The sequence below is a fragment of the Pygoscelis adeliae genome, unplaced genomic scaffold (genome assembly GCF_000699105.1).
Source record: "Pygoscelis adeliae isolate BGI_AS28 unplaced genomic scaffold, ASM69910v1 Scaffold452, whole genome shotgun sequence".
In the NCBI taxonomy this organism is placed as follows: Eukaryota; Metazoa; Chordata; class Aves; order Sphenisciformes; family Spheniscidae; genus Pygoscelis; species Pygoscelis adeliae.
Genome location: NW_008824291.1, coordinates 266,516 through 282,168, shown reverse-complemented (window position 1 = coordinate 282,168; position 15,653 = coordinate 266,516). Strand labels below are relative to the sequence as shown.

The 15,653-nt window shown below is 42.0% G+C and overlaps 1 protein-coding gene across 5 annotated transcripts in view; it reads left to right on the top strand.

Annotated features, from left to right (window-relative positions):
* The first annotated feature begins 1,071 nt into the window (after positions 1 to 1,071).
* Positions 1,072 to 15,653, top strand: part of PUF60 (poly-U binding splicing factor 60KDa) — a 24,580-nt gene continuing 9,998 nt past the window's right edge. Inside the window, exons 1-4 of one of the 5 annotated variants that reach the window (XM_009318780.1) lie at positions 1,072 to 1,091; positions 8,570 to 8,665; positions 10,450 to 10,539; positions 11,566 to 11,616. In XM_009318780.1, the coding sequence (XP_009317055.1) occupies positions 8,588 to 8,665; positions 10,450 to 10,539; positions 11,566 to 11,616 (219 nt within the window). In that variant the 5' untranslated portion in view covers positions 1,072 to 1,091; positions 8,570 to 8,587. Of the gene's footprint in view, positions 1,092 to 3,539; positions 3,650 to 8,528; positions 8,666 to 9,709; positions 10,099 to 10,449; positions 10,540 to 11,565; positions 11,617 to 15,653 lie in introns of those variants that run through there. The other 4 variants (XM_009318779.1, XM_009318784.1, XM_009318783.1 and 1 more) reach the window with 4 other exon arrangements.

Below are 15,653 nucleotides of genomic sequence, written 5' to 3'. Positions count from 1 at the left end.
CAATTAGCAGCAGCAAGCAGCTACAACAAAGATGTTAGTAGCAATAGGTCCTCCTCAAATACTTTCAACTGTAAAAGTTAAACTAACCATTCTTAATTTTGACTGTAAAGTCGTGTTATTGGAAGTAGTTGTGTATCGCATTTGAGATCTAAAATTCAACTATGGTATTTATGGGATAAATTTTCTTAGCCTGGAATAGGTAACTAAGTTCCCTGTGAAGCTTATGAGGACCAGTACAAATTACTTCAAGATTGCATATATTTGTTCTTTTCTTTTGACCTGAAGTAGTTCTTAAAGCTTTTTTGCGTGTTTGAAATAGTTCATAGTTTCTGTACTACTGCCACAAACAAGATATGCTTGTGACGTGCAGTGGACTATTTATGTATGCTTGTGGTGACAAGAGTGGACAACAATACAAAATTCTTATAAAAGTATAGTTAATTATTAATGTAATTCCAATGAAATTTCTCAATAACTTGATTGGTACCTTTTAGTGTTAGAAATGGGATCATGTGTTATAACTGATTAAATTGTTAATGTCTTGCTAAAGAAACTTATATTTTAAAACAAATAGTCTGAGACATTTGGTGCCACTGCTTTTGATATCAGTACTGTGAAAGTAGTTGTATATCACAGCTTGAGGCACTGGTCCTTGATATACTTCTGTTGTAAATGCTCCTCTAGTGCATGGTAGCCCTCTCACCCTCAGTGACGGTACTTCAGAATGATGTGCAACGCTTCTCATTTTGGTATTGACCTGATTTCTTGGTCTTGTGAACTTTTTTGCATCACTTCTGTGTTTTTCCTACGCTCTTTTCTGACTTTTGACATTCTTAAAATATATATACACACACCAAAAATGGATACAGTATGTCTCTATTTGTCTCACCAGTTCCATTTATAAGGATAAAAACACTACAGTGTTATTTCTGTGCATTCAGTAGTATTAATAGCCCTTTTTGCCATCACGTAATATACTCATGTGCGATTGCCTGTCTGTCTTTTTGCATTCTTAAAATCCCAGCTGAGTTAGATAATTTGTCCTTTCTCACAGGAGGGATGCATGTTCTCTGTTGGTGACTTCAGTGACAGTAAGTTTTATCAGCCAAAATTAAGTTCACATAGATGTTTTGTGCAGTTCTGGAATACTGATGTAACCGCAAGATTCTCTTTTAACTGATTTGGGAAAAGAGATCTGTCTACTAAATGTGCTTGTATTTTGATGAGGCTAAGATGGAATTACTGTGAATAGTCTTTATCAGGATGGTTAATTTTTAAACAGAGCTGAGAAGTAATTATGGGGGAAAATTGTGTATGTGTGAAGTGCCTGCTGGCTCAGTTTGGTGCTACAGACGGCTGGAGCTTTCACTTGGAGGGCAAGCAGGAGAGAGGAGCAGCCTGCAGTCTGCCTGAGGAGTTTCTTGCTTTGCATGTTCAGGCCTCCACCTTGCCCTCACCTCCCGGGGGGTTCTGCTATCGCTTGTGGCGCGTTCTGGACCAGCTGTTTGTGAGGCTTTAACTTAGCACCGTTTACAAGGTTCTCGCCCTAAAAGGATTAATTGTGGAAATGGTTACTGGATACTGCTTAACAGGCTTTTTGTATACAGCATCACAGGTACTGTGGCAATCCTGAGCATTATTTAAACAATCCAGTTCCCTCAGCCTCTCCTTACAGGGCAAGTGCTTCAGCCCCTCCACAGTCTTGGTGGCCCTTTGCTGGACTTGCTCCAGTTGATCAGTATTTTGTCTTGGGGACTCCAAAAGTGATGCGGTATCTACATGTGGTCTAAGGAGCGCTGAGTGGAGGGGGGGATCACTACTGCTTCTATCTGTGGGCTCCCTTCTTGTTGATGCAGCCAAGGGTGCTGTTGTTAGTGCACTCTGGCAGCAAGGAGTTGGCTCATGTTTAGCCTGCTGACCACTGGGACCCTAGTTCCTTCTCCACAGAGCTATTCCTTGGCCTGGACTATTGCAGGGGGTTGGTCTGTCTCAGGTGCAGGATGTAGCATTTGTCCTCCTTGGATTTCATTAGCTTTTTATTGGCAGTAAACTTTTTATACGTATGACATAAGCTGTGTTGGGAATCTCAAGAGTTTCAATCATGTTTCACATTGGCAAAAGTCATTTTGGAGTCTGACAGTGTCAAATAAGAACAAGAGAGCTATCTTCTGCTAAGAGCAAGTGGTGGAGAGAACTTGTGGTTTAGAGGAACCCAGCATGGACATTGAAATTATATGCAAGCTCTCTCGCTGTGCTTACTGTGTTGTCTACAGCTGCATTAAATGGAGAAGGGTTAGCTGAAGGATCTGTCAGTAAGAAGGTGAGATGATGGTCAGGGAAAGTGGTAATTTTGGGAGGGATGAATATGTTTCCTTGTGTTCTACTTTCCTGTTTGTAATCAAGAGAAGGAGCATCATATGCATCTTGATTTATTTTAGCACTTCATTGTAGTTTGTCAGGAACAATATTTTTCTTCCTTTGAGAGTTGAAAATTGAGGTGCAGGTGATTTCTGGGTTCCATGACAGATAAGTGATAATGCAGAGCATACTGCATATAAAAGTAACATCTAGAAGATTTTTTTTTTTTTTTTTTTTTAAATTTCTCAGTGCTGATCCAGCAGGGAGGAGTTCTATCAAATGTGGCGAAAAGGCATCACAAGGAATTGTTTCAAGGGTACATAGATCACTTGTGTGCATGTATTTAAGACTTTTCATGTTTTTAGATGTTGGGTTTGCATAGAATTTGGTGCTCTGAAAGAACTATGTTATGGTACTGGACAACATTAGTGAATTTTGTCATAGAATTTCCTTGTTCATTTAAATAGAAGAGATGCTACTGGCCAAATATGCAGTCATGAGTTTGGTCATGAGATGCTAGAAAAACGACACATTTTGAAAGATTTTAATCCCTGCCCGTTCTCTATAGAACACATCTGGTAGGATGGTGGAAAAAACTTGGACATGCCCCATGCTCTAGGTTTTGGCAGTACATTAGTTGCACACGCTAATAGTAACAGAAGAAATAACTCACTAGTACTGCTGTTCCCATTTGAAAAAAAAAAAAGTATTCTGTGGGGGTGGAAAGGAGTAGTTGCTAAAGAAATTCATTAATAGTAAAAGGTCATTGTGCACAGAAAGGCTTGCAAAGTTACAGAGTTTACAGCTGAATCCACGAAGATTTAGATAGTAAATAGGGGCAAAATACTTCAATATATTTATATACGTGAAGAAGGAGCTTTTCTGAAAAATAACCTATTGTGCAAGTAAAAACATTGCCTTTGACCAGGCACTCAGGTGATGCTTCTTCCAGCTTCACTACTGGTGTGGGGTGTTGTAGCATGAAAATATTCAGATGAATACAGGTTCCCAAGCACTGACGCAGGTGGTAGAGCAAGGATTAAACTGAGTATACTGGCCAGGTACTTCATCAGCCCTTTTTCCACCTCCGTTTATTTAATCTTCATGTTGTTTGCTTGTTATGGTTGCTAAAATAAACAAGATTCTGTGTTTTTCTTTCTCTTGTGTGTGTTTATACTTCAGAGAAATTCTCAGCCATGTAATAAATTTCCAACGAATGTGCCTGAACTCTTGGAGTTCAAACCACCCTAAAGGGCCAAGCAACGCTCAGAAGCAATGTTCGTAGCAACAGGTATACAGTTTCTATTTATTTCTCTTTTAAAAGAAGCTCCTATTCTCCTGCTTCTGTTGTCAACTTCTCTCCCATTTTTCTTGTTCCCTCCTGTTACTGTGCATTTAAATAAGGCAGTTTTCATGGTGGCCAGCCAATTAGTATAGTATAAAGCACTGCTTTTCAACAGTTACTGTTACATTACTGCCTAGCAGACTCAAATTAATTGCACTGAGCCTTTTCTTGGTAGTGGTATTACCCTAAGGTGCCAGGAAAGAGAGAAGCAATAGTCTCGGTTCTCTGTGAATGGTGATAGAGATTGGGATTATTTTACACGATCTGTTGCTTTTCAAATAGACTGGAGTAACAGAGGGTGGTAGTCTTCCTTGAAGAAACTGTCAGTGTTAAAGGGTACATGATGATAAATTTTTGTTACAGCTGTATCACTGATCAGCAAAGGCATGTATCTTTGGTTTCTTTCCAGACAGATGTGTGGTGGTTCCAAGCTCTTCGCCAGTAGTGCCTGAGTCTGGCTTCTTGGATACTCTTTGTCACTTGTACATCACTCCATCATCCTTAGTTTTGATTTTACCCTCCATGCTGGAGCAATCTGGATGTTATCAACCAGTTTTCAGAAGCTATGCCATTTAATGAGCTCAAATGTCTAAATTACATTAAATGTAGATATGTAATAGTCTTTATTTTTAACGAATCATAACAAATTATAATCAATGGAGTAGCTTTTTTTATTGTGGATGGTTAAATTTGTTAGCCCTTCCACTATGTTTTTCTGCTCCTAAATTGCAATAATTCAATCTTCAAAAGCTGAGAGGAAATGGAAGTAGCAATAGAAAAAGGTGTGGGCTTTTTTAATTGTCTGCAGAAAACTAAGGAAGTCTCTGGAGTTAACTGTATGATAGCATATATGTAAGATGTAAACAAATGGGAAGGGTAGCCAGGAGAGCTGGGTGTAAAACATTTTTTCAGCCAGTTAGTTAAAAACAAGAATGATTTTTTTTTTTTTTAACGTTCCACAATCAAAATGAATCTTGGAGATGATGTAGCCTTCCTGAACTGTCATGGTTTAACCTCAGTCGCCTGAGGTTACTGTGCCACTGTACCAAGCAGATTGCCGTTACTATATTGCTTTGCTGATACTTGTTTTCAGTTTGCATGTGGACTATGCAATAGTATCTTTTGATCAGTAGTGTGCACTGAGTGTCCCAATTCGTAGCCATTAAATGGTTCCAACTATCTCTGTTCTTATCCATGTGTCAGCTTTCTTTTGTTGCACTTTTATTCCACTTAGGTCCTTGTGTGTTATTCAGTGTAGCTATGAACTTCGATCTGAAGGGACCAGTGAAGTAACTGCAGCTCTAGAACATTGTATTCGGATACTTGTAGAATATGTTTTTATGTTAGGAGAGTTTATTTTGCATCTGCTCTGTGTTAAGTGATCCTAGAAAATGCTCACAAACCCCTTATGGTGAACTTGAGACTGAATGCACAAAACCAGAAGTCTCAAGTGTTGCTATAAAATAGAGTAAGAATGACCTAGGACATATGTCTCTGAACATCAGCAAACTCATCCTGCGGCTTTCTTTACTTTCAAGGTAGGTGAGCTCCTACTTCTCGCACTTAATAGTCTGGCTAAAGAACAAAGGAAGTGGTGTAGCCTGGTAGGAGGCAGCATGCAGGTTGCAGTTGCTGGTAGACTGAGACAAGTAGGCTAATCTGGGAGAAACTTTGCAGTGGTAAAGGAATTCCTTAAAAAAAAAAATCTTGTTTTCCGCTATTAACTTAGTTTTTTTCCCACGATAATTTTTATACTGAAACCAGTAGTGTTCACAGACACAAGTCTAATCAGCCTAATCTGTGTCTACTACTGAACAGATTAGGATATTTGTCCATTCTGGTATTTTAAGGTGTTGATGGTGAACATTGAGTTGAGAGAAGAAATTAGTCCTGCTTTTGATGGATGATACAGACAGAACTTAACGTGAACAGCAAAGGCAGGTCCAGATCCTGCTGCTTTAAGCTGAGAAGGCGGTGAGGTTGTGAAATGGATGGTTCCAGCAATGGGACCATTGTGCTGTAGTCACACTCTCACTTCTTTGTCTGTTGCACTGATTCAGTAGGAAAATAAGAGTTCCCCCACGGTGCAGTGTGTGAATCAGTCAGACCAGCCCTGCTCTGCATCCTCACAAGAAATGGACAAGATTCTGTTGGGAAAATGAACACAGTTTACCTCTTGAGAAGAAGTTTCTAGTCCAATAGTCACTGCCACTTAGGTAAATGAATTGCCAGAGGATCTCGAGATAAAGAAAGATTGGGCAATGTGATGGCAAATGTTGCATTTAATATGTTAGAACATATAAAGTAATGTGTGTACGGTGGGGAAAATAAACTGATTACGTGTGCATTGTGACAGATTGTACAATAGCCTTTTTTCTCCTGCATACACTAATTAGGGTTTATCTGCTTAAAAGGAATGTGACCCTACTTTATATCCAGTGAGTAAAATAAAAAAAATTGGTTAATGAGCTGACTAAGCAGCATTTAGCATCAATCCCCCTTGATCAGTTGGGGGAAAGGATTTGTGGAAGCCCTGCCTCGAGGGAAAAGTAGGTGCAGACTCCCTCTGTAACAGCTTGGAGGGGTGTCATCTGGGGAGGTTTATTGTGCAAAACTCCATAATGTCACAGTCCTGTGTCCAGTGTATGGGCAACAAGAGCAAATGGGCCAGCAGATACAGCTGGGGATTGCAGCCTACATGGTAGATACTTAACAGTCTTGGTACTGAAGGGCTATCACATTGAAGCTTCTGTTCTTACAGCTAGAACTTGCAATTACTATAGATAAAGCAGACACTTAGGAGGCCTTGAGTTTTGGGACTCTTGTGCTCTGCGTTTCATTCCTTTTTAGTGGTAGGACGTGAGCAATTGTTACCTTGGGCCTGTGCCAAGGTGCCTTCTGAGAAGCTGCTGCTTTTCTCCTCTGCTGCTGTTTACTTCTTGAACTTGGCAATTTCTGTTACTTCCATAGTAATTTTTAAAATCTAAATTATTACCCTAATTTGAGAATACCATGTGAATGTGCTTGAGCTTCATTTATACTTAGGTAGTATCTGTCCTTTACTGTGAAAAGAATTCATGTGGTTAAAGTATCTTAATTATTTTGCACTTTTCCTCCCCGTCACAAACAGAACATTCTACATATCAATATATAGAAAAAATATGAAAATATTGTAAGTGAATAATTGGACAGTCAGGGAACTTGTGATTCTGGAAGAAATGGGTGACTGGTCTGTTGTCTACTGAGTATTATCGCAGTAAGACAGTGCAGGAACTGGGCTGGTGTTCTCTTGAGCAGTCAGATGTACAGTGTATGGCTCTCCTCATGGAAATGTGTGTGTACTTTTTGCCTGAATCACTCTGCTATCACTAAGTGTATCTGATAGTTCTGTTATGTCTTGTTGAGAGTTGTTGCAGCAGCCCGTCTCTTTATCAGTGTGTGTTCCCCTTTGCCTTGTGGTAGGATAAAGAGGATGCAATGAAACATGCAGTTTGTGTGCAGCCATGATGCAGGAACTTTTGCTTCTGAAAGACATGTTTTTCTCTCTGAGGCTTCAGATGTAGCCAAAAAACAGCTTTTTGCTGTTCTGCATTTCGGTATTACGTTTGAAAGATCATGATGTACCTGTAAGATTATTTTTTTCTGGAGGAGGAGATCAATGGTCTTTCAGAGACATTTGTGCCCACAGGAAACATCTAAGTCGTTAGCCAATACCACCGGTGCCATGAGCAAGTGATTCTTCTGAATGAATGGGAACCAAATTAGTGGGAATACTCGCTGTTCCTTCTGCTAAAATGCCAATTACTTTGATATTATATCTTTTCCAAGTGACAGCTTTGTTCCTATGCCGGGAGAGCTGGTTTTGTTTTGCCATCTGAATGGGTCTGTTCCTTTTTTCTATACTGTGCTTGTTACAGAGTGCTTACTTTTTTTTTTTTTTTTTTAACTGGAGAACTGAGACATCTGTTAATAGGCTTTTAGTGATGAACCTTATTTTGATTGGAAATAATGTGATGGCACTTTTCGGATGCCAAAGAATAATACCCTGAGGATACAAGTTGGTGGATGCTTACCAGAGAGACATAAGCTGCTGAGTCACTTTAACCAAAACCAGGTTGATAGGTATATGTTAGAGAAACCTACTGTTACTTAACATGGTAGGAATAATTGACCAGTTGTTTCACAGGAATGGACTTCAGTGTAAAACATGAGCATGAGGTAGAGAAGTTGGTAGAATACCTAAAACACAAAGAGGGCTAACATTTGTTAGCTACACGTATATCTGAAATCATGAAAAGTCAGTTCAGTGGCCCAGCAGCTTCTTTCTAGACCTATTCTGATGTTGAGTTTGGGAATCTGCATGGGCAGGTAGTATGCATCTCATACTAAGTATGAGAATAGTGCTTCTTTGTTACTCGGTACCTGGAACAGTATGTGAGATTTGGAAAAGTTTCAGAGAAGATTTTAAAAAGAGAATTGAGAAACAAAGGGTGACAAACCAGTATAGGAGGAGATGGAAGGAGAAAATAGATGGGTACATTTGACAGAGTTTAACTGTTGAGAGATAGGATAGAGATCATGTGAGTGAAGACTGGGGATTATTTCATTGTCTTTTAACTGAAAATCTGGTGGTTAGGGAACTCTTTAAGTATCCAACATGTTCATCAGTTTGCACGATTGATGGGATAGCTCTCCCATAGGGAGTGGCTAGAATATTAACAGATTTTCATGAATTGCTAATAAGTTTGGGAAGAATTTTTAGCCAACTATGACATTCTGACATTAAGTGCTTTGGATTTCTGAGAATGAAGAAATTGGTCACTTTTGTGAGAACAGTTTTTTCATGAGTATTTTCTATTTTCTCAGGGTACAGAGTCCATTAAGATGGAAAATGGACAAAGCACGGCAGCTAAGCTGGGGCTTCCTCCCCTCACACCAGAACAGCAGGAAGCTCTCCAGAAAGTGAGTAAACTTGATGTGAATTTGCTTCTTAGGACTCTTGTTTGTTTGTTCGGGGTTTTTTTGGTTTTGGTTTTTGGTTTGTTTGTTTGTTTGTTTCAAATGAGCATCTGTTACTGATGTTATAAAAGGGAACTCGCCTACCAAGAATATGTATGATATAATGGCCATGCTGTGTGTGGATTCACACTTTCAAATTTGTGCCCAAGAATTATTTGTTTTGGTTTAGAGTTTATCGATGCTTTTTGGGGAGCATGATGTGGAATTTGCTGTTGGGATGGGGAGAGTGTTTTTAATTAAAAAAAAAAAAAAATCAAAATCACAAGTAAATAACATCTTAAGATCACATTGTAATTCTAAGACAATATGCAATTGCCACAAAGTTACTGCGAGGAGCAGCCTGTACTCCACAAGGAATAGGTTTCTGATATGCTCCAGCTGGTCTTTTATTCTATACTCACAAGAACACATCACAAAATATTTCTATTTTTCCCTTATGCTCTTTCCGATGTTGTTGTAAAGAGACCCAGTAGCAAGTATTTTCAACCCATTTGAGCCAACCTGTTTTAATCTAGATAAAATTTCAGTCCAGCTCTGACTTCTGGTTGTTGGTCCTGTTTTATACAGCTGGTGGGGAGGTTACTGCTGACTTCTGGCCCACTTTCCTGATGGGAGTGAGTGATGCCTGGCTTACTGAGAGGAGAGCAGAGTTGGGAAAAGAGGGGAAAGAAAACAAAACCAGGGAATGTGGGCACTGTGGGCTAGGTGTCTTCTGTACTCTGGTGAGGCAAGTATAGTATTGTTCTAGGTAGGCTTCGTGTGAATGTTCCCGTAATGTTGAAGTTGCTTGTGTGTGTGTTGTTTGGCTCACAGTGTGAAACGGCCTCGTTTCCTCTGGCTTCTCCGTAGCTGACAGATGTAAATCCCCTTGTCCATTTCCAGGTTTCCGAAGCACACGTCTCAAATCCACGGTTTAGAGCCTACCGTTCCCTGGCACCTCCCAAACACGTACAGCCATGGAAAGCAGGTGCCTGAGGGGTTGGCTGAATGTGTTTGTACCGTCCCCTGGGAATAGGCACATATGTGGGTATTAGGTTTCCCTTGACAAAGAGCCTCCATGTCAACACCACTGGGTGTAAAGCTCAGGCTTTGTCAAATTTGTAGAAGACTGAAAGAAAAAGACAAATCAGTCTTGTGTCTGCAGGCTAGGAACCAGAGAAGGAGAGCTGGAGCATTTTAGTGAGCAAAAGCAGTGAGTGGGTTCTCCAAACTAGAGTAGGCCAAATGTGATAAGAAAAGAGAGGGGGAGTGCCCAGTCAAGAGACTGGACATGGGGATTTGGAGCCCCCTTCCCTTTTGTAGAACCTCTTTATCCAGATGTTCTCTGAGTGGAAAGGACTTGAAGGAGGCTATCTGTCCTGCCCTCATCCCAGCAGGTAAGGTGCTATGGTGGGATCTAAGGGGCAGAGGGCGGAAGAGGGGAAATGCTAAGTGTGTAGTGCATGCTGCTTTCCTAACATTGCGCCTGCTGCAGATTGAGTCCATCCAATTCTCTGCTCAAGCATTATGCTGTATTTCAGGGCTCACGACTCCGAGATGCAGACCAAGATGTTAGTAAGCTGTTGGCCGCTGGCTAATGTACAGTGCCTTAGTGCTTAGGGCTGGACCGCCGAAAAGTTCCATTGGCAGCCGGTTGTGTGGTTCTGGGGAACTGTGGTGTGAAATCAAACATCGTTCCCCACTCTGTGGTATTGTCCTGTGACTACAGAGTCTGTATTTCTTTCTAGGCAAAGAAGTATGCGATGGAGCAGAGTATCAAGAGTGTGCTGGTGAAGCAAACCATCGCCCACCAGCAACAGCAGCTCACCAACCTTCAGGTGAGAGACCCTCTGAGATGCTCCTTCTGTGTCTTACTCTCCCCAACAAGGTGGAGTTCTTTTTGCACTTAGAACCAGAGCACAGCCCTGAGGCCTGCCCGGAGCCAGGTACATGCGCTTATGTTGCCACAGTGAAATTGAAGTATACTGTCTTCAGCCCACTAAAGAAATCCCCTTTACGCACCTGCACAAATTGCCCCCAAATTTCACTCATTCGAAGAGTAAATTTTTAAGAGTCTCTCCTGCTGGCTGGGCAAGTGCTTCTTGAAATGCCAGAAGTCAAAGAATTTGCTGTGGGTTTCACTTTCAACTTACATTTAAGGTGGTGTCTAGGGTTACTGGGAACAGTATCCTTTCACCATCTCTTCTGCTTGAGGGGAGGGTACCTGTCTCTCCTGTGTTATTGACAGTGCTACCCCATTTCCCTCCCCTTCACCCAGGTGCTCTGTCAATTTCAGAGAAGTTCCATTGGTTATTCCTGCTAATGCTGGAATGCCTATGTACTGGGAGAACCCTTAACTGGTATTTAAATCTCCTGTCCTTCGGAGGTTTCTTGAACACATCTCACTGCCTTCTACTCAAAGTTAGGAAGCCCAAATTAATGGCTTTGGGATGTTGGATTTTTTTAATGAAGAATCACTGTGGATGTGCTTGCCACATTAGGCAGCTCTGGCCTTTCAGGGCTGTGCATGTTTCTGAGTGTCTGATCTAGTTGAGGGGCTCCTTTTTAAATGCTGGGGGTGAATCAACGACAGTGGTTGCAGAGGTTACTATTGCCTTGAGTCCCCCCTGGGAGAAGACCCTGCTTCCTGAGGCAGTGGCAGCAGCACAACTCCACCCTGACCTGGTGGGACTGGAATCTGCAGGGTCCCAGCGCTGGACAGTCCTTGGGACCAGGCAGTGAGGGGCAAGGAAGGAGAGGCCTCTCTCGCAGGTTCCCTGAGCTGCCGCTCTGCTTGAGTTTTTACAAACAGCCGTAGTATGCTCAGCTCCAACAGACTGAACTCTGTCTTTACTGTCTTTCAGATGGCAGCAGTGACAATGGGCTTTGGAGATCCTCTCTCACCTTTACAATCGGTCAATAGACATATTCACTTCTTCTTGGGCACTTTGTCTTAGTCAGGGTCTAGAGTGGGAAAGTATGTAGTGGTAATACAATGCTCTTAATTCAACCCAGCACAACCCTCCCACATACCCACCTGTTATGGACAAGCACAACAAGCAGAGGCAAAGTATAAACTCCCCAGAGGAAGACCCTAGGCTGGGTGCAGTCTGCTGTGACACTGGCAGTCGGGGTCCTGGAGTCAGTTGGCAAAGAAAGCTTTAGATTTCGAACAGTTCTGAACACACCTGTGAAATTGTGGGAGCTGCATTTCTAGGGATGCTACAGTTCTGAGGTCCTGACCTAAAACTAACTGCCAAGGTAACTCACATATGGGCAATTTCTTATGAAGCAAACTCAGCACCGGAGACCTGGCAGCTAAGGTGCTGGGGAGGACTGGGGCACTATAGGTTTGCAGAACATATTTGTAGCCCAGATATAAGACTGCTCTTACTGTGCAAGTTTCCAGACTAGGTGAATATGGCATGTTTCAAGTAAAGTAAAAGCAGGATGGAAGTAACAGAACTGCAGGACTATTCAGAGAACCTGTGCAGTCCTTTAGTGCTGGAATTTCTAATCAGATGCCACAAAGAGCTTAATTACCTGGGATTATCCATCCCCTCCTTTTTCCTAGACATGTTGGACAATGGCCACTGCAGAAACTGTCCTATAAGCTCCACTCTGCATGCAAATGTTCATTTGTAAATTCATTTGTAAATTTGTAAATATTTTTCCATCATGCTGGAATATAATATTTCTGCTTGGTGTAAAATGCAACCAGAGGCTTGTACTCCAAAATGAAAGATGCACTAAAACTAAAATCACCTGTTTTCCCTCCTTTAACACTGCCACAGTACGTAGTGTGTCAGCAGGGGAGCAAAAATAAATTTTATGAGGGTGTGTAAGTTTGGAATGGAATAGAAGCATACATGTCCACGTGAATTTGACATAGCTGGTTTCTGAACCCTCATGCCCAAGAAACTTCTACCAATTAATGTAGATGCTTACTTGATAGCATAACTCCATCAATTTTGCTTAAAAATTTTTTTTGGCTCGTTATTCACAGCTGGGCAACAGATGAAAAGCATATACTGATAATGTAACAGGAAATGTTTAATTTCTCATTAGCCTCAAGGGCATAGTCAGTATTGTGAATCCTTTTTCTAAGACATTCCTCCCTCTCTAGGGAGTCCGAGACTACTGCTGATGGGGCAGAACCTAGAAGCAGGAATTTGCTCTGAATCATTCGGCTGTGGTACAGTTCAGTGTAGTTAGGATACCCTGTCCTCAGCTTTATCCCAAAGCCCATCAGGAATGTAGAAAATGCAAACAGACCTCTCTCCAACACTTTTTCCTGTTGACAAGATTCATCAATTCCTACATGAAGGAAGTGCAGTCTGAACTTCCTATTGCATTATCTTAGTGCCTGAGACTAAAGCTTCCTGTCTACTTAATCCTCCAAGTATTACAGCTCAAAATTTCCATGTTACTTCAGCAAGTGAAGCACAACTTCCTGGTGGGGGTGTATTAAAATTGAAGCTAGTGATTATGTTTTTGCAACACCTCCTTTGTTTAAAGAAGTACTCCAAGATGATGTTTTGGCTTGTCCTTAAAATAACCTTCGTAAGCACTTAACAGCAACATTACATAGGTACAGCTATCAGCTGCTGCTTTTATGAAGGTTGCAGATACTTTAAACTCCATTTTATACGTGGAGAAAGAGGACCAGTGGCCAGTAAAATCTACTTAGTGTAGCTAGTGAAAACAATGAGATTTCTAGTCACAAGTTTCTGACACTGTCATGTGCTTAGTTCACAGGTGTACATTGCATCATTCCCCTAACTTGATGCTACCGATTCCTGTTAGTGATCCACATATGCCTGTGGGCATCATGGTCCACCTCGGTTCTGCCTTTTGTAGGTCCAAATTTCTAATATGTTGCTGATGTAACAGAGTCCTCCTAACTCCACCCCACCTATTTTGTTAGGATCTCTTCAGCAGGGTAAGATGTGGATTTCTTCCTGTAAAGGTTGCTGCCATGGGAGAGAACAAATGCCATTTTTCTTGCACCTGTTGCAATGATAACTGAAAAGAAGGGAATGTTCTCTTTGTATATATAGACCCTTCAGAAGGTGAAAAAAAACCTCCGCCTGGTGCAAGGCTGCAGTGTCTTGTCAAGAAGCACTCCTAGTAAAACACTAGATTTTTATCACAGTCTGTGGCACCATGGGTGAGGCAGTTCACTCAGACACTTGGGGTTAGAATGGTGATGGCTCTGAACCCATAAATGGACACACTACACAGACTGAGGGGCTACTGATCACTGGCTTTCCTGCACCAAAGCTGGGAATGTGTTGGAGAACCTGGGAGACAACACGTCAGCTGTCCTGCGTGTACACGTGCCATAGTCCTCCTAGTCACAGCATTGCAGAGTAAATTGAAAAACAGCTTATTTTTAACTGTGTGAAATACTTAAACCCAGTCAAGAGGCAAGCTTAATATCACTTCAGGAGCAGCAGTATGGGGTGAGAACCATTCCTGTTTATAGTATCCCTGCTGTATTGAATAATAGGAGTTGAACCTTTACAGTTTGTTTCCTCCTATGGTCAATGTCACTCACATATGGGTACTATGAGGGAGAAGGATTTCTTCAGGTACAGTTTATGTCCACGCTTCTGTGACTATCACAGATAAAATGCTGTCCTTTCTATTTTGCCATTTGAGTTGCAGCATCCCCAGACACATCAGAGCTCATTGTGCTCGTGCTTGTTACAGCATTCTGAAAGTAGGCCTCTCGTAAAGGCCTTGATTAAAGACCCTCTTAAACAGTGTTGGTGGGGAAGAGGTGGTTGTTCAGAGCTCCCTGCTTTGGTGCCTAGCACTGTGGTGCTGGGAAGGGAGAGAGGCATCAAGCTTAATGCTGCATTTGCCTACTCTGCAACAGTCCGTAGCCCTTACTGCTTTACATTTGTTCCATCTGTTCCACGCAGAACAGGAATGAAGCCCTGTGCATATCTCCAACGCACTGTAATTCAGTCTTGCTGATCATAGGGAGCTGCCTCTACAGAGACCTAATTTCTGCCTTGGTCCCAAGACGTGCTGCTAGGATATGCTGGCCTGGCCAAACCTGTGATTTTTTCATAGGCAGCATCTTCCTAGAATAATGTTCATTAGTAGTAGCAATTCTAGAATTGCAATAAGGGTGAAAAATAATTGAAGGATACTGCTTTTTTGGATACCTGCTGTAAGAAATTTCTGGATTTGTCTTGCAAACAGGTTTTCAGGCATACTTAGGAGAAAATAGCACAGAGACCTTCTCTGCACCGAAACTGATAAGGGCGGAGTCTTTGGGGGCTGCACCACTATCTGAGCCAGTAACAACAGGCAGTGATAAGTACTAGCACCACACACTTAACTAAGAAGTTTCATTTAACCATTTAATTTCTTTTGCTTTGCTTTTGAACTGCGGTGGAAGTGGTGCCTAGTACTGGATCTCATACTGCCTGGGGTGGGGGGGGAGGAGGTGGTGTGTGATGCTTGAGGGAGTGGGGAGGAGGTACCCAATTCCAGATCCTTTGCTGCCTGGGAGGATGGGGTGGGGGGAGGGAGTGACTAGGTGGTGCCCAATATTGGATCTCTTGCTGCCCCTTGTGGGAGGGAATGGGAGGGATTGCTAATAGTGTCTAGAATTGAGACCTTTGCTGCCTAGAGGGGGAAGCTGTCCTAGAATGAAGTTATTTCCTCCTCCTGCAAGTGTTGCTGGAGATGTGATCAGGCTGGGGAGGGTTAGACCTTATCAGTGGGGTTGGAGTTAAGGTTCCTGAGGTGGCAGACCCCATCAAAGATTTGACTGCCCCTGGGAGTGAGCTGTACTGCTTATCCGCTCCAGCAGTCTGTGCATTGAGCAGGAAAATACTTCTTTATTACTACGTGTGCCAGGCTGTGCTGCAGCCAGTGAGGAGGCTACCTGCTGTTGGGCCATAGCTCCTGGGAGGGAAGGAGGAAGGGAAAG